We start from the raw sequence: 22,149 nt of genomic DNA on the forward strand, positions 1-22,149 counted from the left end.
CCTTTTCCATGTCCTATTTCAGGCTGCAACTTTTTCAAATAGCTGTTTCTCTACTCTGCCATGGAAAAACAACCTGCAGATTTTGACAAAGTAACACTATAAATACTTAACTAAAGCCTCATTTGTGACATACATAAACTCAATGAATGAGAAAGAAGTCTCACAAAAAGAAGTGCACTCTGCATGCTTTCTTTAAAGGAAATCACTGTCTTGATGAGCTACATCCAGCTTACATATACCCCGTGGAAAAGTTCAGCTTTCCTAGCTCTGTTTACTCTGAGGTTTTGTCATAAAAACAATGCAGAAGCCCCTAACCAGTTTTCTCTGTTAGAACAAAAACATGAGTATGTGTGTGTGAGGGAAGTAAAGGAGAGGGCTTTCTTTTGCAGTAAATATTCCGCAGGACATACTAGCACATTTTTAAAGGATTTAAATAAAGCATACTATGTCATCAGTAAACTTGCAAAAAAATTCAGAGATTTGAAATATGTGTATACCATCATGTAAAGTAGCAATCCTTCCTGTATTAATCTATCTTGCTTTAAAAAGACAGATTTAAGAAGACTAAAGAAGCAACCTTGATATCCTACTGATATCTGGACTTTTAATTATATCATTTCTTAGGCCTTCTTAACAGTGACAGACTAATTTAGCTAACCCACTTCACCAGACACATCCACAATTTCTCTCTGCAAACTATCAATCAACTGCTGAAGACTCAAAATCAGCAAGTATGAGTTTTTTTCCTACTGAATTTGCCGAAGATGTAGCTAGCCAGTTTATAGGCAATTATTACATTGCATTGTTTTAATTCTGTTTTTCTTAAAATACAGCCTCTCATCAGCAATTTTTCAGCCACAAGTCTTAAGAACACCCAATTCCAGTCCGCATGTTTTAATGGCCTAATTAACTCTGTTCATTCAGACTGATTGCCCTGCTCAGCAAATGCAGAATCCATTAGGCTGCATGATTTTTATTTACACCAAAAGACTAACAACTGAAACAACCTCAGGTATGTCTATTTGCATGGACAACTGAGATGGTGCATACTGTAAGGCTTCATTTTAACCTGACATAGCAGCCAGTATTATAGGCACATTGTCTGAACAGTTTCAGAGTAAATTATTTTCTATAAAGGTACTGCATGATAGTTTACCTCATACAAATATGGAATTTTAATCCTCTTTCTCTCTCTCATGTGTCCAATAGATAATGCAACAAAACCAGCATCTAACTCAACTCCTTCATGGCAACGTTCTGGAGCTCTGTGGCAAATCAGGAAGGTCTATGATACATGACCTAAGTGCACAACTCCCTTAGGCTTTTCAAGCAAAACAAATACATTGCCAAATTGTCTCAACTGCTGATCATGCAACTTTTGGTTGCTTAAACATTTTTACCATACTATTGTTTCACAAGGTTTTCATTCCTGTGCCACATGAATGAAAAGCAAAACTCTCTAAGGAACTACCACTACAGCACGCTCTTTAGAACCAAAAATCCCAAGCAAGGCACTGTAAAAAACAGGTGGAAAACCCACAAAGTTGCTTTACACACTAAATGCAAGCTATTTAAAAATGAAATTATTTTATCAATACAGAGGATCCATTTCTGAGCAAAGAAATCTGCAAAATTTAGAGAATGAATTTGCATCATTTCTCCACAGAACACAAAGAATCTAAACAGTAGTAATTTCTCTAGCATCTAGGATTTTCATTTAATGCCATTTTACTCTTACTAAAGCTATCATCTTTGAGTCTTCCAAATCAGTATTTCCCAATATATATTTTAATTTACCAGTGCAAGGTTATGGTCCTAGCATCTTTGCAGTTTACGTAATGCTAATCTATAATCTAGTCCAGATCTTTAAAACACTAGAATGAGTGAGTATGTTCTTCATTAATTTATTCCAAAAGTAATCATACCTCTTACATTTTAAATGAATAAAGATTTACCTGATTGAGTATCACAGGCTGCGCTGTTGCAGTAGTCTCTGGCCTGGATACAGGTTGAGCCACTACAGGAACTGTGATATTTCTTGATGCTGGCTGTGTTGTTACTGGAATGGTTACAGGTCTGCTAACAGGCTGTGTTATGCCAGAACTTGACCCAGGCATCTGCTGTGTTGACAAACATCCAGCAACTGGTCTCTGCAGTATTTGTGAAGTTCCTGAAACATTCACTGCTACAGCCAACTGCTGAACTCCCACCAAGCCAGTCGCAGGTCTGGGTACAGTTGGAAAGACTGACAGAGCAGGCACGGCACCAGGGCTGGAGGCAGGCGTTGTGTAATGCTGACTCTCAGACTTGAATGTAGTGACTGGACCTGCTGCAAAGGATTCCAAAGTTATCTTTAAATAATTCTGCAATCAAATGTTTCATAAGTGTTGTGGATTTTTTTGGTTTTAATTACCATATTAGGACAATAAAGTACCTCTACTGGGTGCACCATTCTGTATCCCCCTTCGTGGTGAGCTGAGGTTGACTCTGTTCAATATATCTGTCAAAAGTTACATTTATCTTAATTGCAAATAAATTAATAGCTTCATTGCTTTTCAAATTTAAAAGCTGTATTCCATATACATTAATTGAGCCAATTAGGATTTGACTTATAAATTAAAATACTATTTCTACAACAAAAACCTGGTAAAACCAAGTGTAATTTGTACAAATTAGGATACAATCTTCCACTCCTCTTTGGTTAAGCTAGTTTGCTTAAGAATCTCAGTGTTTATTTTCTTGGAGACAGATGAACACACACATAAGAGTACAAACAACAACAAAAAAAAGGACATTTCATTAACATTTTAATTTGCTGATTATAATGCATTTATTTATGTCTCTTTCTCACATGTAATAATGTTTCCCAAATACTAGAACTGCTCTACATTAAAGGATGCATTTTCTCTAAACCAGCAATAACACAATTTGCTTCTGTATTAGCAAAATACAGCACTTACAAACTGGATTTTAGACTTCATGATAGCCATTTTCCAATGTGAAAGGAGAATCAACAGATCAGCAGCCAAAGGAGTCATACTGTAATTGCATTACAAGAGCACTGATTTTCTTACATATCCTACATGGTAATCTCTGTCCAGAGTTCTAGCTCAGCAGAAGCACATGCAATTTCTTAAATTACATTTGCTCCCTAACTAATGCCACTGATAGTCCCTGACATTTTATGACTTAGTCTGAGGTTTCTGACAATTCCAAAACATTACAAAAATACTCATCAAATCAAAATACTTTTCTATCCCCAGATTCTTGCTGACAAGTTGCTTGCTCTGACCTGTGAAAATATGCATATGAAATTAGATTGATTCTCCAATATCTAACCAGCAAGGCTTGAAGTAACTTCTCAAACCAGGGTCAAATTACATCAGGTTCTCAAACAACACCCATTAGAGTATCTACACATTGTGTTTAATAACCTTAAGGCTATTTCCACCAGCAATGGCTCATTAGCATACATTTCTCAAGTTGATAAATAAATCTAATAGCAGTAGAATTCCGAAGACCACAGCTTTCAACCTGCCACCTGCATTTAGATCACACTAACAAAAAAGCAGCTGCAACCAACATATTTAAACAGGCTTGCATTTTTTAAGATATGATGAAATTTGGCCCTGTAACAGTAATACTATATTTACTTCAACATAACAGTAACTACAAACAAGGATTAAATTATTTTGGTATTTAGCTGAACACATACATTTTGTGATTGTTAACAAATCTATACCTCATACATGAATTCCAGAGGGAAATTAAATTAAAGTATCATCTACCTACAGAAGAAAAACTATCCTGAAAGTTAGGTCTCACAAAGCATAGTCAAGACAGTCTGATGTGCACACATGCTAATTTACTAAGGAAAGTTTTACTGCTTTTAAAAAGATCATTTCAGGAAACCAGTTATTTGAAATTATAAACTACATTCACACAACTCAACTGATTCATCAAAGGCTTGATTTGCACTTTCCCCTCTTCCATCAAAGAGTTATTTGTCCTGTTCAGGTAAAACACCACTGAAGCATAAGCATGCTGACATGCAGAATTACATTTTAAAGCAGTAACAAATTACAGATTTGTATCATTATGAAAAAGGAAGCAAGAACAACAAGTGATAACCGTAGGAATAATGAGCAGTTGCAGAAAAAGGTAAAGGGAACAAAGTGTGAACTACTTTTCATCTCAGCCAAAATAATCCCCCAGTACATCAGGAGGGACACTTGATTCTACACCACACTCTGCCAGCAGGTCAAAGTTGGGGTTTTAACTATTTCCTTCAAGTTTCCCACACAGTCTGTACAAAAACTAGTGATTGTACTTGCAGGAAAAGGTTAAGAAAATGCAAGCATTGTAGAAACTAGACCTTTCAGAAAAATTAAGACCTACACGTGAGTTTCCATTTGTCATCAATATTTCATGTGATCAGGTGCAAACTAAACAGTGATAAGCGAAGCTGAGTTCATGGTATCTTGCCTATCACCAATAACAAACTGAAGCCTGACTAGTGCCAGGTAGTACTACTTACAAGCCAGAGAAGAACTGAGGCCATTCTTCCATAGCTGTTTTTGATAGTGAAGTAGAAGATTAAAAAGAGAAAAGTTGAGGAAAGGGAAGGAAAAAAGATAAAGTAAAAAGTCATACCATAAGTGATTTTACTTGTGTCAGGACCGACAGCACTAGAATAAGAAGCAAACATTTTAAGTCTCTATCTTTTATCAAAGTTCTTGAAGTTCACAGAATCATACCAAAATTATAGTTTTCACCTGAATTATTTCTATCCTTTGACTACAAAAAAAATCTTGAGGCTACAACAATTGCAATCAAACTTGGCATATTTATTGTTACAACACATGCTAGTGCCTTAATAGCTGTCCTATGCCACGACCTACTGCCAATGACCAACAGCAATCAGAGGTCTCTGGACCTTCCAGAAAACAGTTAGAATGTATTTCAGACATTCTAAAAGTTTGTAACAGCAGAAAACGTAGAATAATTTTAAAATATTCTTCACATTTTTCAAGGCATCCAGAGTATTTTTAAAATACTCACTCTTAAAAAATATTTTCAGGTGAGAGAACTTAAATATCAGATTCAGTATTCTTTTAATATTTAAAATCATGCTTCCACTTTTTTAACCTAGTGTAAGAAGCCTTAAACTTACTATCCTAGTGAGCAACAAAGTAATAGATACAAGATGAAAGTATTGTGAAATAAAAGGACTGAACAGCTAATGACAGCTCTGAAATCCACGCAACAGTGTGACAGACAGTCTAGTGTAACATTGTGTCTTGAGATCCTCCACTGCAAATTACAGGCGTTCAGAAAACTACTAGGAAATCTTGGATACAAGCATAGCAGAGATGAGGCAGAAACTGCGAGCAGTAAACCTTACCAGGCAAAGTCTTGGGTATGTGACTGCTAAGGAAACCTTAGGTCAAAGCTCTTGAAAATTGATACAAGATGGATACACAGAAATCAAAAAGTTTCATTACTAAAGTTAATTAATGTAACAACAACAAAAAAATGTTCCTTTTACTTACCTGCCAAAGCCCAAGCATAGGACAAATGTGGAATCCAGACACATCTCCTGTCATCACAACCACCTAACCTCACTCCCTGCACTGCCTGAATTTAGGAGAAAATTCCAGAACTTGATGAAAAAAACCTCTCTATTTCACAAAGGATGGGTAAATTTATCAATAAAAAATCTCCTACTTCACAGATGAAGCGAAATTTTCAGAATTTTCATATTAAACAGTTTCCAGATTCTGCTTTTACTATAGACACTTAACACAGTTACCTTGGTTTTGCCAGAATGACGTTCATCAACATATGAAATAAGAGGTGGAGGAAAAAAAAAAGACTGTAACAGGAAGACTTAAATTCATGCATATTCTTTTAGCAGGCAGACATTCCCAAATATATAACTAAATATTAACTATACCAAGAGCAATTGCATGCAGGGTTTCAGCCTTGTATATACTGGCTTCTAAACTCTGTCACTAATGCTAAAACCTTCAAATGTCCTTATTTTGACCTCAGAGATTTAAGGTTAGAGGTAACCAGAACCTGGGGTTCGGACAAAATTTCTTAAGAATTCTGATTTTCAGTGAGACAGAGACGTACAGCTTTAAGATGGGGAATTTCTTAAGTCATACTGATAAAAATTCTATACTTTCAAACTAAGTTTAACTTTCTATACCTTGAAATTTCTGTTTTAGATTATGGAAAAGTGTTGTCTTACATGTAGTAGCTGGCTTCGAGCTTGAGATTTCCCCAACAAAGATTGGCTCATCATCATCATCCTCATCATCCTCTTCCACTTCTCTCACTCTCTTTTGCCAGGGTTCTAGCTCTTCTTCTTCACATTCCATAAATAATTCTGCCATCTTGAGACTAGACAGTAAAAAAAACCAAAAAACACACATAGGCAAACAATCAGTACTTTCATTAAATGCTTCACTGTTCAGTAAGGAATACTGCAGTACTCAGTAATTCCCATAGAATGGTCTCCCTCCCTTCCTGTTCTTTATAGATCAAACATGATCTGATACAAGAGATCTTCAAAGATTGATGCCACATCACCATTCTGACAATTACTTGAATGCTCATCTTTCCTATTGAAGAGAAAAGACCAAAGACATCTTCCACAGAATTTAACCTATTTTTGTATAAAACACCAGTAACTATCAGAGGAAGCCTCAGTGGAAGCCACAGTGAAAGGTATCTTCTAAAAAATACTCCTATTCCAGGTAAGTAATTCACAAGAAATGTGAAGGGCCTTCTACAAAGCACATAATTTATCTGGCACAACTGACTTAGTGAAACACTGATTACAGCTTTATTCTCTTTGCATCTTAAAAAACCCAACACAAACAAAACAAAACCCCACCCTAATCCACAACCTACCACAGCCTCCAGAATTTTCCAAGATTTTGCCTGGACTTCCCATATGGTCACTTTTTCTTTAAAACCCAACAAAACCTACACAAAATTCCCAAAACCCCACAAAACAATATCAACAACAACAAGCAAACTACCCACAAAAAACATTTCGAACAAAAAAACTACACAACAGCAAAATCCCCAAGCCATACCTACAATGCATTGCATACTGCTTTCATTAACAATTAAGACTCGATAAAAATTTCTCATATATCTCATTAGATTGAGTCCCTCATGCCTGTAGACTTTCTGTTGCAGTAAAAATAACTCATGTACAAATACAGTAAAGAAGAATATGCACCTTTTGGAATTAACCAAATTAAGACCAGCATCTCTTATCACAACTGGTTTTATTTGTTTTTTAAATGAACAGAGATGGCAAATAAAGTTTTTCTCTTTCTTTTAACATTCTTTAACATAATCTTGAAAGTATTTCTGAACAGAACAATAAATAAAAAACTTTGCTATTTCTTTACAGAGTACTAATAATCTAATAAGACTGCAGAAATAATTAGTCTGTAACAGGGAAGCAGACAGAATCATCCTCTACTGGTATGAGAATGGGAATGCTGGTGTTAGCACATGTTAAGTCTTGAGATAAAATTAAGTAGCAAAGCTAAACTCTTTCTTTGCTTCCTCCATCAGTTTAGGGTGCTGAAGTTAGACATGGTGCTAGGAAAGAAGAGAACAAGATACTAAACTAAATTCTTGTATGGGGAAAAAAGGAAGATTCTGAAGTGAATTTCCATTTGACAGAGATGACATGGGCTACATGCCAGGTCTTGGAAAGAGAATAAAGCTTAACTCTATAATTTCTTTTCTGTAGGACACTCTTTGTGTTATTAAATAAAAAAATATGTTCTAAAGTTTAACAGATTTTAAGGCAAAATAAATTACTATTTCAGAAACTTCTTTTATAGAACAGACAACATAAATGAGCAGTTTTTATTTTCAGAATTTAATTTTACTTGACCTCAGGGGAAAAAAGTAATAAATTATAAAATGTGCTTGGAGGATGCAATGCAACTTATATTAAAAACACAAAATAGGCACAAGCAATCTATATGTTAGCTGAATCCTAAAAAGACACATGTGATAACCTCACCTACACTGTAATACAGCTGATTTTTTTCTTAAATACAGTTAAAAGTAATTTGATAACATAGCCATGTGCTTTTAGAAAGTGACACGAAGTAACTGGTGACACCTCTTATAGATACTTCATTTTATGAATCAGGAAGGTGACTCAAAATGCAGAGCAGCTTTGAAAAGGAAAGTATCAAGATTAATTTCACATCTTTTAACCTAATTTTTTAAATTTCAATGCTATAATCTGAAGCCAAGCTTTCCCTGACTTCTTTCCTGGGAAGAAAGCTGGCCTAATGAGTTCCTGCCCTGCTCCTGCACTGCTTCCTCAGTTGTGCCAGCACAACTTTGCACAAAACTATGGTGCGAAGCAGAGCAGGTTAAAAATAACCTGGCCCAGTAAAAGTTTTATTGGCACAATTGAGAGGTCAAAAATCTGTAGCCTGAACAATCGAAATTGCAGTAGGGGGTAATGGATTTGATTAGAGGAGGTGCGCAGGAACAGCTCCTGCAAGTGGTCTCCATTGCCAAATGAAACATCTACATCCATTTTTAGAGTACAAACAGCTTCCAAATTTTTAGCTTCTTTAACTACATTAACTCACAAAATGTGTTCTAGGAATCCTGCTAGCAGCTGCTGTCAAAGACAAAACCAACCATGAATCCTTCCCCCACCCTGCTCAAATATTTCCCAGCGGAGGTGCAGACACCAGTATAAGAAAAGCAAACCAACTGACAATAGACTTTATCTTCCTCATTTTTTAATATGTATAAGCACATATATATGTTTATACACACATTTCCTTAAAGGTAGTCCATGCATCTGAGAGATCCAAAACTCCAATGCAATGCTGTATGCATAGATTCAAAGAAAGTGTTGAAACCAGTATTGTAAGGTAAAGCATCAAAATCATGAACAAGTCCTTTAAAACATTTTTAAAATATCATTAGGTTATGTCAAGATATTGCTTTAAAAGCAACTGCTCATCTAAAACTAAGCATAGCCATGGAAGTTCATCAGGCAGGCACTAATAACCAACAATCTGCAAAACTGCAAGTCCCCGGAACACTATTATAGTTACTAGAAAAGGGGTGAACTAAACCTGATAAAAGACAAAAAAATGAGAGCTCACTGCACAAAACAGCAACAAGCTTCTGATAAAGTAATTGTTTTAGAAGCACTAGTTTAGCCATCTTTATGGTGGTAGTTAGGTTCAAAAACACCTAACTTTATTAAAAGCTAGTTGTATTTATAACCTCTTTTTTTTAAAGTTAGAGCTTAAAAGGTCTCACATAGAAACAACAAAAAAAGATATAATGTTAGTAAATGCATCAAGAGTAACAGCTATAGTGAAAACAGCAGAATGATCTGTAGAAGAGCACCCTAAGGATGGACAGAAACTGGCACTACAGAAAATCACGGTAGATGCAGCCCCAATGGGACTTAAGAATTATTGGAAAAACCAGTTATTACTTCAAATGGAAATTTATCTGTTCCACTGTTAAGCTCAAGTGAGCCTTGCAATACTCAAAATTTCCTTGGATTGTCTTAAAATCAAACAACTAATATGAAACCGATAGCGAGCTTAAAGAGTGAGGACATTTACACTAACCACAAATTTTTCAGACTAGCCTTGTCACCCTTCCATAATAGAATCATAGAATATTCTGAGTTGGAAGGGACCCACAAAGATCACAGTGTCCAACTCTTAGTCCTGCACATGACATCTCCAACAATCCCACCATGTGTCTGAGAGCACTGACCAAACTCTTCTGAACTGTGTCAGGTTTTCTGCTGTAATCACTTCCCTAAGGGGTCTGTTCCAGTGCCTAACCACTCTCTGGGTGAAGAATCTTTTTCCAATATCTAACCTAAATCTCCCCTGACACAACTTCAAACCATTCCCTTGGGTTCTGTCACTGGTCACCACAGAGAAGAGATCAGCATCTGCCCCTCCTCTTCCCCTCATGAGGACTGCCATGAGGTCTCCCCTCAGTCTCCTCTTCTGAGGCTGAACAGACCAAGTGACCTCAGCCACGCCTCGTAAGACTATCATCTGTTACTCAAGTAATTTTCCCCCCCACTTTAATACCTGCATTTCAAATGCCCAGAGAAGTTATCTTATTTACAACACAGATCATACAATGGACACGTTGTATTTCTCAGATAACGTCCCATGCAGGCACATAAATTTGCACCACATTATTTGATGAGGGTGCGCAATCCACAGCTCCACCGAGACTGGGAACAATTGGGTTTTAATCGAGGGCTGCATTTGTTTAGTAACGAAGAAACAATGATCAAGCTGAAACTGCACCTAAAAACTGTAAAAAACCAAAACATAAACCAACTTTCCTCAAACACAAACCTCACCAGCCAACGCTGCCCTCTGTGCCATGAGAAGGCACAAGCTCCGCCTAGGGAAGGGCAATATCGGCGGTGCCAGCCCGCCAGCAGCTCACGCCGCCGAGCCGCGGTGGTGCCAGGCCGTGGGAGCAGCGGAGTCCCGAGGGCAGCCGAGCAGCTGCCGCTTCAGCCTGACCGCCCTGCGTCCCGCCCCCCGCGCCGGGTGACCGCCGGCACTGGGCTCGGGTTGCGGGCTCGTGTTTGGGCGAGGCCCGCACGGCAAAACCGCAGCAGGCGGGGAGGAGGCCGAGCCAAGCCGCGCCGCCAGCACCGCTCTTGCTGTTAACGCCCGGGGCCCATAGAGAGCCCCGCGCGGCCAGCGGCGGGAGGAGCGAGCCCTGCCCGGGCCGCCCTCGAGGGCAGAACCGGCCGGTGCCAGCGGGGCCCGCGGGCGGCTCGCGGGAGCCCTCACAGCGCGGGGGCCCCACTCGGGGACGCCAGGCCGCGCTCCGACCTAAGATGGCGCCGGTCTCGCCGGCGACAATCCCCCCGCGCCCGTCCCCGCCGAGCGCGGCTCCCGCCGCCTAGGGAGCGCGGCAGGGCGGGCCGGGGGCACGGAGCGGGCTGACCTTACCGTGCTGCGCGTCCGTAGGGGCCGCGGCGTGGCCGCCGCGCCCTGCCGCCCGGGTCGGCGGGGGATGGGGCAGCGCCGGCTGAGGCGCCTCACTCACCTCGCCGGGGCGCGGCGCCACCTCAGCGCCGCCGCCGCCGCCGCCGCCGGGGGAGCGCGGGCAGGAGGCGGGGGCGGCCGCGGCCCCGCGCGCTGCCTGACGGGAACCGCGGGTCGGAGACATCGCGGCGCCCGCGATCGGGGCGGGGCCGGGGCGGGGCGGGACTGGCGCCATGTGCTGGGCCTCACACCCCGGGACGGCACCGCCGTCGTGTGTCGGGCTTTACACCCCGGTACCAGTAACTGCCGTCATATGCCGGGCCTCACACCGTGCTTTAGCACCGCCACCATGCGCAGGTTCTCATATCTCCAGTACCAGGAACTGCTGCTGGTTTTGGGCCTCAGGCCCCAGTACTGTACTGCTGCCACGGGCCAGGCCTCATGCCCAGCAGTCCCAGCCCAGTCTTGTGCTGGCTGCTCACTGCTTTGGTGAGGGCACACAGGGCCACTGCCATGCTATTAGGGAAACCAGCCAGTATCAAGAGAGGCTGAAGACTGAAGAGATCGAGAGCAGCCCTGCTAGGAAGGACTTGGGAGTGCTAGTGGATTCAAGGCTTGACATGAGCCGTCAATGCGCACTTAAACCCCAGAAAGCCAAACATGGCCTGGGCTGCATCCAAAGCAGTGTGGGCAGCATGGGAGGGAGGAGATTCTGCCCCTCCACTGTGGTGAGGCCCCACCTCAAGTACTGCATCTGTTTCTGGAGTCCCAAGCACAGGAAGGACATAGACCTGTTGGAGCAAGTCCAGAGAAGGCCACCAAGTTGATCAGAGGTACAGAGACCTCTTCTATGAGGAAAGGCTTGAGAGAATTGGGATTGTTCAGCCTGGAAAAACAAGGTTTCAGAGTAACCTAATTGCAACCTTTCAGTACCTGAAGGGAATTTATGGGAAAGATGGAGCAAAACTATTTACCACAAGCATGTAGTGGCAGGGCAAGGGGGAATGGGTTCAAAATGAAAGACAGTAGGTTTGGATTAGATATTAGGAAAAAATTCTTTACTGTGAGGGTGGTGAGGCCCTGGAATGGGTTGCTCGGGGAAGTTCTGGCTGTCCCATCCCTGGGCATATTCAAGGTTGGATGGGGCTCTGAGCAACTTGGTCTCATTGAACATGTCCCTGCTCACAGCAGGGGAGTTGGAACTAGATGATCTTTAAGGTCCCTTCCAACCCAAACCATTCTGAGATTGTATGCTCCACCACTCAGGAACCACTCTGGCTGTCACATTTGCACCACTTGAGCTGGGACCAAAGCCCCTTGGTAGCTGCACCTCCCACACTCACACAGACCAGATTTCCTTACCAGCTCGGCCACAGGTCTCACACAGCAATGTCTCAGACATCCCTATTCTTAAAATAATTTAATCATGGTGTAGAAACTAAATAATAAAATAGCAACTCGAGCTGGATGCCTCTCAGGAGGGCCCTCTGGGTTTTTATACCCTCACAGTCTAAGGGCACAAAACTCGGGGGGTCGTTGGTTCCTGCCACGTCTTTGTGTGTACCTCACCTGGCCAGGCCACAGGTCCCCGGGCCATTTGTTGGGCAAAGGGTCGGCAGTTCATGGCTTCTTGCCAGAGCTCTCCCGCCCGCCCAGAGCTGAGCCTGCAGCTCCAACTGCAGCTGCCCCCGGAGCTGCCAGCCCTGAACGGGTTCCTCAAAAACGCGGCCCGGTCCCGGACGGGCCCCAGAGCCCAGCACGGTTCCCCTCAGCGGGGCCCCCGGCGCAGACCCCGCCCGCCGAGCTGGCGGTGCCGCCGCGGGGCAGCCCGGGGGGCCGCTCAGGCCTTTCCCCCGAGCGGCAGCACCAGGAACTCCCACAGCCGTGTGGCCGAACAAAGCCAGGGACAGCTGTGCCCAGAGTTAACATCCAATACAGACAGCGGAGAATATCCGCACAGCGTGCTGCTGCAGTCAGCGGAGCAGCATAGATACTAAACGCTGTTCAGACTGAAGGTTCGTTGTGCACCTGTGTTCTCATATACCCGCTGGGTTAAATATCAGTCAAATACATGATCAACTGTTCTAAAGCTTTACTGAGTAAAACATTCCCATTTTTTTCAGTGGGATGTCATAGAACTGCTGGACACAGCCTTACCTCGGCAACGGAGCCACAGTCGCTGGAAAACAGCCCTGGAGCACAGCACCTCCAAGAGCTGCGGTTTCACTCGCCTAAGAATTTGCATATGAAAATTTCTGAATCGAAAGGTGACTAAGAAATGCAGTTTTTCTCAAGCCTTTTTGTCTATAGTGCGGTCTCCCCCTGGCCATCAACTAAGAATGCTCCTGAGTTTGAATTTGTTTTTTTTTCCAGTTTTGCTGTCCATTCTATACTAATAAAAAAACAAAACCCAACCAAACAAAAAACCCCAAACCAACCAAGCAACCAACGAACCAACTAACAAAAAAAACCCCAAACAAAAACCAAACAAACTCCCACAACAACAACAACCGAAAAAAACAAAAACAAACCAACAAAAACCACAAAATCCATACACCGAAAAAAACCCCAAAACCACAAAACCCGAACACCAAAAAACCCAAACCCAAACAAACAATAAAACCCACCACCAAAGTATGATCCTTTAGTAAAATATGAAAATATTTCTGGTCATTTTTAAAGATAAATAATAGAAAAGGACTTAAACATATGTAATCTATATCTCAACTTCTTCAGCCCATACTTCTCACAACTGATTGTTGTATTATCTGCCATAACTGCCTTCAGAAATACACAGTTTAGTTAGTGTAAATTCTCTCTCAAATATAGGTATTTTTTCAGATGAATAAGTGAAGTGTCCACCTCTGTGTGAACTTAAGCTCTAAAATTTGAGTACTGTGTTTAGCCTGGAAAATATTCTATTCATTTTAAATAATATCTTTAGCCTTGAGATGCTTCCAGAGTAGTTTGGAACCTTAGAGAAGTGAAGAAAAAAAAACCACTAGTAATTAAATAATTGGTGCTTAGTGATTATGCCATTAAATAATTTCATTATTGCAGTTTAGTAGTTAAACAATTACTAAATTGTGTCCTTCTGCCAAAGAAAGGAAGAAAAAAGTGAGAAATAAATATTCTTAGTATTTGGCAGAAAATGGAGCAAAAGGTGGGAGCCAGAGAGTGGAACTTATTCTAAGCAGTAGTCCGTTTACTTGAAACATGTATTTTCAACTACTAATCTACCTACTGAGAAATCATTACAGGTGTTTATGTTCCTTCTAAAGCAAGATAAACATAAAGAGAATATTAAGATTACAAGGTAAAACATTGAAAAATTCTGAAATAACAAAACCAATATCAACTCTGCACATTTTTGTAATTAAATTTGTGCATTCCAGTGGTGCACAATTGCATACTGTTTGTTCTGTAAAGCCCTAAGTCCTTGGACAAATTGGTTTGAGTGTCATGTTTTCACACCATCCCACAGAGGTGTGGGAGCAAACCAGAGTTTATGAAGTGAGAATTAATACGCATTCATAACTCTAAAACACAAATTAATAAAGCATAGTAAGTAGTCCCCATAATTACAAAAAAAACCCAAAAAACCAGGGAAAACTGCAAACATATGATACACTTTAAAGAAAAATTTAGCAGAAGCTGAGAGAACAATTGTATTTCATGCAGTTAGGCAGCATGCATGCACTGTTGACTATAGCAGTACAGCTAAGCTTGAAAGTTAACTAGTCTGAATTATTTCATCTATTATTACTGTCTACTGGCCTGGGACTCACTTGCTAAAGAGACATTCCTTCGCCTCTAGAGAGGTATTGACAGCAATCTTTCATCAGTTTCTGGGTTTTGTCTTAAAAAGCACAATCTGTGCCAGAGAAATCGACTGATTGCTGTATCCCTCAATGGTCCAAACTGCTTCTATTGCTTGCTGCAGGTTAAAAGAACTGGGGAAAGCACTACTAAACTACAGTGACAAATACACCTAATGATGATTCTTTTATTACTTTTTTTTATTTTAAACTCTGCTAAACTCCATGTTGTGTCTGGTCACTATTTGAATGTGATCTGGGAATCAGAGGGTAATTGTCTCATCCTGATTTTGTATGTCAGTAAAAAACCTGATTTTTTATGTCAGTAGCAGAGTGGGGACATCTTGCTCATTAAGCACTGAAGTTTGGGTTTGTTTAATATTGTTTGTTATTCTTTGAGGCTCTAGGCACAGACAGCAAGTACCAACCTGCATGACATTGCAACTGTAGCTGCTGCCAAAGCTTCATTAGAATAGATATGTTCAGATGGGAAGACTGTAACTATGAATGCACAAACAGATACTAAATGAACATCTGCAACACAAACACTATTCAACACATGTATGGTTTACTCATATATTCCATAAGGTACACTTGTAAAATTGATTGCATTTAGTCTGCTGTGGCTTGTTCTTACAGTATCATAGCTTCAGGAATTTGGCACAAGTATAAACACTAAGGAGTGATCTAATCTGTTTATAACATTATTTTGTAATGCTTGTTAGGCACATGTAACATGTTTATAGTGTCCTTTTTGAGACAATATGAAAAGTCTCAAGTACGCAACCCTGAAGAAAGCGTAAGCTTCCAGTCTTTAAAAGTGTGCTTCTGTAAATGAGGAGAAAAACACCAACCCAAACCATAAATTACCTTTTTAAACCCTTCCAACATATCATTATGCAGAATAATAATAAAAAATTAGCATCTAGGAGAGGCAGTGTCTCATCAGCGTGTATGTATTTCTCCTGTCAACATTACCCTAACTCACCAGATGAAAACACAGTCTAAACTGCTTGAAGTTACAAGAAATGTTTGAATCGGATGAGCTGTATCAGAGTGAAAATGGCTACAGAGCTACGAATCCAGTTTGTTCATTTGGAAGCAAAAGAAAAATCTTTCTTAAAATTTTTTTTCCCAGCAGTTTTTCATGGTAACTTCAGGTTGAAAGAAGTTCAGTAGATTAACATAAAGAAATAAGACTTGAGATAATTTAGTTTTTATTTAAGAAATTGGTCTTGGAAAAATGATACTATGTACATCCATTTATTGCAACTGCTCACCCGGTTCTCAGAGCAGAGACACAGGGCATACACCGTGTCTATTGGATTTTTATCGTTCCTGTTTGAAGAAATTCAATCCAAAATGTCTACTGCTGTGTGTAATCCACGTAGTAAAGAAAATCCAAGCAAACAGCTATTTGGTTTAGCCTCTGCATCCACTTCACTCAATTAAGTTATTCAGTAGTAAAGAACATTGTTCCACTGAGTTGATGCCAGACTTTGTTATATTAGCAGAAGCCTTAAATAGCATGAAAGGTGACATAACACCAACTCAACAAATGACCTGGAGACCCCTGTTGAAAAATTGCACTACTGGGTAAAGTTTGCAGTCACATTTACTGCTTTAAAAAAAAAGTGAGTAATATATATCTATTGGAGCAGTTGTCTTATTGACAGCAGTTGTCATACTGACAACAGTTAAACTGCAAGAAGCCTACTGCTAGATTGGTTTGCCTCTCTCACAAGCCTTGTCAGAGAAAGAAAGATATGTTATTTTACCAAGATAGATATTGTAGTTCATTAAAATATGGTGAACAGATATCCAACAGCATGTGCCCTTGTTAACAGGAAGTGAAAATTTATGCTGTGATGCTTCCTTTTGTTGTGATTTGTAAAAATTAATTACCTCATGCAAAATATTAACCATTGCTCATATAGGATCCCACAAGCAAACCACATTCATTTGAGCAGACAAAAGAGGATAATTCCGGAAAAGAAGAGAGAAGAGAAGAGAAGAGAAGAGAAGAGAAGAGAAGAGAAGAGAAGAGAAGAGAAGAGAAGAGAAGAGAGAAGAGAGAAGAGAGAAGAGAGAAGAGAGAAGAGAGAAGAGAGAAGAGAGAAGAGAGAAGAGAGAAGAGAGAAGAGAGAAGAGAGAAGAGGAGAAGAGAGAGAAGAGAGAAGACAACTCCAAAAGAGTGAGTTAAAACTTGTAGAAGTACAATGTTCCAATGCAGCTTTTAAACTATTGCAGATAGTACTGGAAGTGATAAATGATATTTCTACTTTGAAATCGTAAAATAACTCACATTACCTCTCAATGAGTTGCTATTGGGAAGATATTAAAAATACCTGAAGAATAAACATAGAAACACATTACTAAGCTTCTAAGCAGAATTTTCTCATCATCCAAAACCTCAAAACTTAGAATAGGCAATAAAGAAAGAAAATCTGTTAAATGTAATATTCCTTTAGCACAATATTGTTCAAAATTTCTGCTGAGGTATCAGCAACTCTGGACCAACCACTTTCTCCTTAAAGTGACACACTGTTACATTGTTAAATTTCTTTATATTCTTTAATCATGTGTTTGCTTCACAGTTTCTGTTCAGAAAACTAGAACTGAAACTAATTTCTTGGCATTATCATCATGTCTTAAAACTTATCCATGAATTCTGATAAAATCTGTGCCAATAACTGATTTTTATTTATCAGATTGGCTGCCAAACTGAAAGGAAAGAAAATATTAGGATAACAAAGCAGAAGACAACGGGGATTGCTGTTTTGTCCAGTAGCCAATCAGTTACAGTCCGTAAGGGGAGACATCTTATTTTTCGTAGGCTCAACATTTCCCACAGGTCTGATCTAACCAGAGTTTTGCAGGATATTTGGAGTGCTCTTCTCTGATTTAGCCGTTCCACTTTAAGAATGTTAAATGTCTATCTGAACAGGGATTAAAAGTCTAGGATGCCCCACCTCCCCAGTTCCTGGTTTACATATCAGACTTGAGTCATTCTGACTCAGTGAACATTTACATGAAACAAAACAAGGAGGTTTATTCCAAAATCCCTGCTAAAAATCTCCTCAAACAGGCACAGGTCTTCTCTGTCTAGTGCCTTCTCCCAGATGAATGCATTAGTGACTGGACTTTTGGATGAAAGGCAGTATCACTTCCAGTTTCCTTTTCTTGCTTATGAATCTAGCCAGTTGTGTCCTGGGGTTTTGCATTCACACTGCTTTATGAAGTTTAGGAACCAACAAAAGAAAGTATTGCCCTCTTAAATATTCTGCGTATTTCATGTGACTACTGTATCATTGCCTTTCTTTGAACAGTTTTTTTTGCCAGGTTCTACTGAGAGCAGTCTCTAGAAGATAAACATTTTTTCAGTTTTAGAAAGTTCCCCCATAGCACATGAATGATAACTTTAAAATAGTAGAAGTATGTATTTTTAAAAACCTTATTTAAAAAAAAAGAAGATTGTGCTGTTTTGTTTGGGGGATTTTTGTCATATGTTTTGTGATCCACTGACTGCTATTTATAAAGCTGTCCAACAGGCCTCATATCTACACAGCTATTTCCTTTTTGCCTCAGTATTCAGAAGTCAACTTGTTTGTCTTTACTTCATGGTCCCTTCTGTTGGGCATATAGTGTTCTTAGGAGAAGTTTTTTGTACTCTTCAAGAAAAGCTACAAAACAAAGTTGTGAGCAGCAACTCTAAAACAGAGTTGATATTATCAGGGCTCTCCGTCATCTCCAGATTCTTGAATATTTGGTCCTTGACTAAAATTTAGCCAGTTTATAGTTCTCTTGCCAAATTGCAAAGCAGAATACATGCATCCTACCTGGACTACATGTGTCTGACAGCCTGGAGTGGTTTGTACTTCAATCAAAATGTGAAATGCATCTGAATGTCATGGTGATGCATGCCTGATTGGTGTCAGTATTGACTCAGCTCTGAAGAAAACAAGGCCATCATTTGCTGGGGAATATCTCAGGTGTTCTAAATAGCTTGATGGAAAATCATACTTGTCATGTAGAAGCATGGAGAAAGAGTCAAAAATTAATGTAAAGAATATAATTTCTTATTTATTCCTGTACATTTGAACAGTAGAATTAATATGATATTAAATTTGGTAGGCTTGTCTACAAAAAATTATTTTTTTAAAATGTCATTTCTAAAAGATTAAACTTTCATTTGGCTTCTTAGAGGTATTTGGCCCAGTTTACTAAGGAAAGCAGATTTTTGCAACCATAGCACACATGCCCTATTAACAGGTTTTGAGCACATAGGCTGATTTGAGACAAATTTGATAAAAGAGTAGATACTCCTTTAAAGTAATACAGAACTTCAAATTTTTGTAAAAGAAAATACCCAGGGTGAAACTTAGAATGAAGAGATGCTTATTCTCTCCAGGAGAGGTCTGAGAAATGCTGCCTCTGTGGCTTCCGTCAGCTTGCAAGCAAGAATCACAATTCGTTGTGATTCTCACAGACCTGAGTTCAGAAAGGGAAAGCACCGTTATATCCCAGTAACTCCTGAGCTCTGAGGCCACGGATGGCACATGAGCAATCAGAGTCTGAGTTGGCTCCCAAACAACAGCTAAAGTCCAAATGACACTCTGTGTGTCATTCTATCACCTCTAACATTTCTTAGCTGTTTTTCACAAACAGAACTATTTTGCTGAATATCTGTGTATTACTTTTCTTAGTCCGACAAGTATTCTTAAAATGATGATAGTCTTAAGTCTTAAACTAGAACTTACAGCTCTTTTTATGCAGCATACATAAGAGGGAAAGAAGACAATTTCTGTGCTAACCTTACTTCCAGTTCAGTATCTTTGCTCTGTTTCCTGTATCTCAACACTCCATGCTGCTCTATTTCCGCTCAATATACCCTATTATTATCCCTGTTTCCAGGGTTGCATAAATGCATAAAATGAGTAAAAATATCCTTTAATTTCTCACTTCAAATTCTGTGTCTGGCTGGCCAATATAACTTTTCAGCCCAGCTACAGTAAAGGTAATAGCTGTGTGTTGTAGACTCACATAATGGGCTGGTAGCAATAGAGGCCAACACGTCATCAGAGCAATAAAAGACTGTAGAGCTAAATCTTAAACAGTAGAGTTATAGGACAACTAAGTTTGACAGATGCTTGTTTGATCTCTGAGTGAGGATTCATGGAGAGAAACTGGAATTTCATACGACATTGCAACTGATAGTATTACATAGGCACTAGCTGAAAATTCTTGGGACTGAGGAAAACAGAAATGCCATTCTGGTGTTAAAACAGCTAAAGATTAACTTTACATTATATGAATAAGCAGCATTAAATCACAACAATGCAATGGCAATAAGATCCATTCTGACAAAAAAATACAGATGAACAGAAGCTGCACAGAATTCTTTGAGGGATCTTGATCATAACAGTCTGCATCACACAGATTTCTAGCAAATGTTTTTTATGTGCCTGCAGGAGACATTTGCAGGGTGATTTCCTTAATTATGCTACTATATTAGTACAAATCTGTGTGAAGTAGAAGGTTTTTTTCCTAGACCTTAAATACCTAGCCACACACTGAAGCCCTAAACAATTTGTGGTTTGCAGATAATTTCGTTGTCACAAACAAAAAGATGTCAGACTAGTAGTTTTCTCTAGTGTCCCACTTCTAGGGTATGGGTTCCTTGGGAAGCATTAACAATGAATCAGTCAACTGCTCTGCTTCTGTTTAGACAGGTAGAGTACAGGTATTAACCTTCTACAATAAACAAGATACCTATGTGAATCTGACAATTTTAAAAAACTGCATTTTGGCGTGTTTTCTAAACTACTGTAAACACTGTGCATATCCTTTACTATAAGCCAGAATTACCCACCAGATCTGCCAGTCCCCAGAATGTGTGTTTTAAAAGGCTAATGTGCAAGTCAGTGAAAAACAGCTCATCATTTTGGTGGTTCAAGATAGGGTAATATTTTACTTTTCAGGAAAGAGAAGTATGAGATCTCAAGAAGAATATCAAGAAGTGGCATATATGAAGCAATGGTACTTAACCTTCTGTTCAGAGCTGTTATTCTAGAGAAGACTCATTGGCATTGACAGAAAGTTAATTTTTAAATAAAATAATCTTTTTGGAATTTAACCAAGTGGAATTCACTTACAGATTTAACATCACACCTTGCTTCTATCTATATATACTGTGTGGACTAAAGCTGCAACTTTCAGACAAAATGCCAATACCCTGACAAAATATATTAAAAAATGCACCTGTGAAAAATTAGGCATTAATTATAAACTGTCTCTAGTGGCTTAAACTGCAGGACTGCTCTTGTTGTTCAGTAACAAAGCGCTCACTTGGGGAACTTGTGTTATTATTTTAGAGCAGTTTTTCAGATGAGTTTTCTATTTCAACAGCTAATTGAAAACGATTTGCAGGAGCAGCCACATTCATTCACATTGTTAGCCACCTAATGATCTATAATAGGGGAAGTGATACTGTTTCCGTGGAATCATACAGTCATCTAATTCTTCTAAGGTACTTTCAATTTGGTATTATTTTGGAGAGGAATGAAATGTATCCACATGATAAACTTATCATTTTAAACATCCACCCCCAGATATTCTTGTGTCCATTAACACAACATAGTTTCCTCACCATATAAAAATACAATATTGTGCTGATTTGCATAAAAATTATTTAATTTTACTAATTTCTACTGTAGCTTATTAAAATAAAATGTTTCTAAGTTAGAAAGGTTTCTGCAGTGTCTTTACCCAAGTATTTATTGTTTTGGTTCCATTTCTTATGAATTTTAGAAAATACCAAGGAAAGGGCAACAGATACCATAAATTAAAATCCTGTCTGAAGAGGAGTTAAACAACTAAATTAAGCAACTAGAAATTAGGCAGGTGCAGAATAGCAATAATTGTGATGACATCAGTTTTAAGTTATGCTTTTCTTCTATGGTCTATCCCATACAGATATAGGACACAGCATCTTCAGAATTTTTTCATAGCAAAAAACCAACCCAAATTTATTTGGTACTCTTTCTGCCTAACTACTTTTTCTCTTTTCATCAGTCATTAAGAAGTCAATCATCCAAATGCAGCATATTGCAACCTAATTCCATTTTCTAATTCCCGGTAGTTGAAATCAGCGCTAAGAACACCCTGCACGTGATTTCCATGTTTTTATGAAAAGCCAGATCTTAATTAGACTTCATGCTCACCCTTTGAAAAATACATTAATTCATTCAGCATTTTCAAGGAAACCACCT

General features: G+C 39.3%; 1 protein-coding gene across 7 annotated transcripts in view; it reads right to left on the minus strand.

Moving 5' to 3' along the window:
* The window catches only part of ZNF280D (zinc finger protein 280D), a 50,016-nt gene extending 38,817 nt beyond the window's left edge, over positions 1 to 11,199 (minus strand). For 3 of the 7 annotated variants that reach the window (XR_011154130.1, XM_069025642.1, XM_069025648.1), the window contains exons 1-4: positions 11,122 to 11,199; positions 6,257 to 6,408; positions 2,435 to 2,500; positions 1,956 to 2,329 (exon numbers count right to left, since the gene is read on the minus strand). Coding sequence is in view for 6 of the 7 variants with exons in the window: in XM_069025642.1 (XP_068881743.1) it covers positions 1,956 to 2,329; positions 2,435 to 2,500; positions 6,257 to 6,401 (585 nt within the window). In the remaining variant the exon portion in view is untranslated. The other 4 variants (XM_069025644.1, XM_069025643.1, XM_069025647.1 and 1 more) reach the window with 4 other exon arrangements.
* Positions 11,200 to 22,149: the final 10,950 nt, after the last annotated feature.

This window comes from Aphelocoma coerulescens, chromosome 10 (assembly GCF_041296385.1).
Source record: "Aphelocoma coerulescens isolate FSJ_1873_10779 chromosome 10, UR_Acoe_1.0, whole genome shotgun sequence".
Lineage (NCBI taxonomy): Eukaryota > Metazoa > Chordata > Aves > Passeriformes > Corvidae > Aphelocoma > Aphelocoma coerulescens.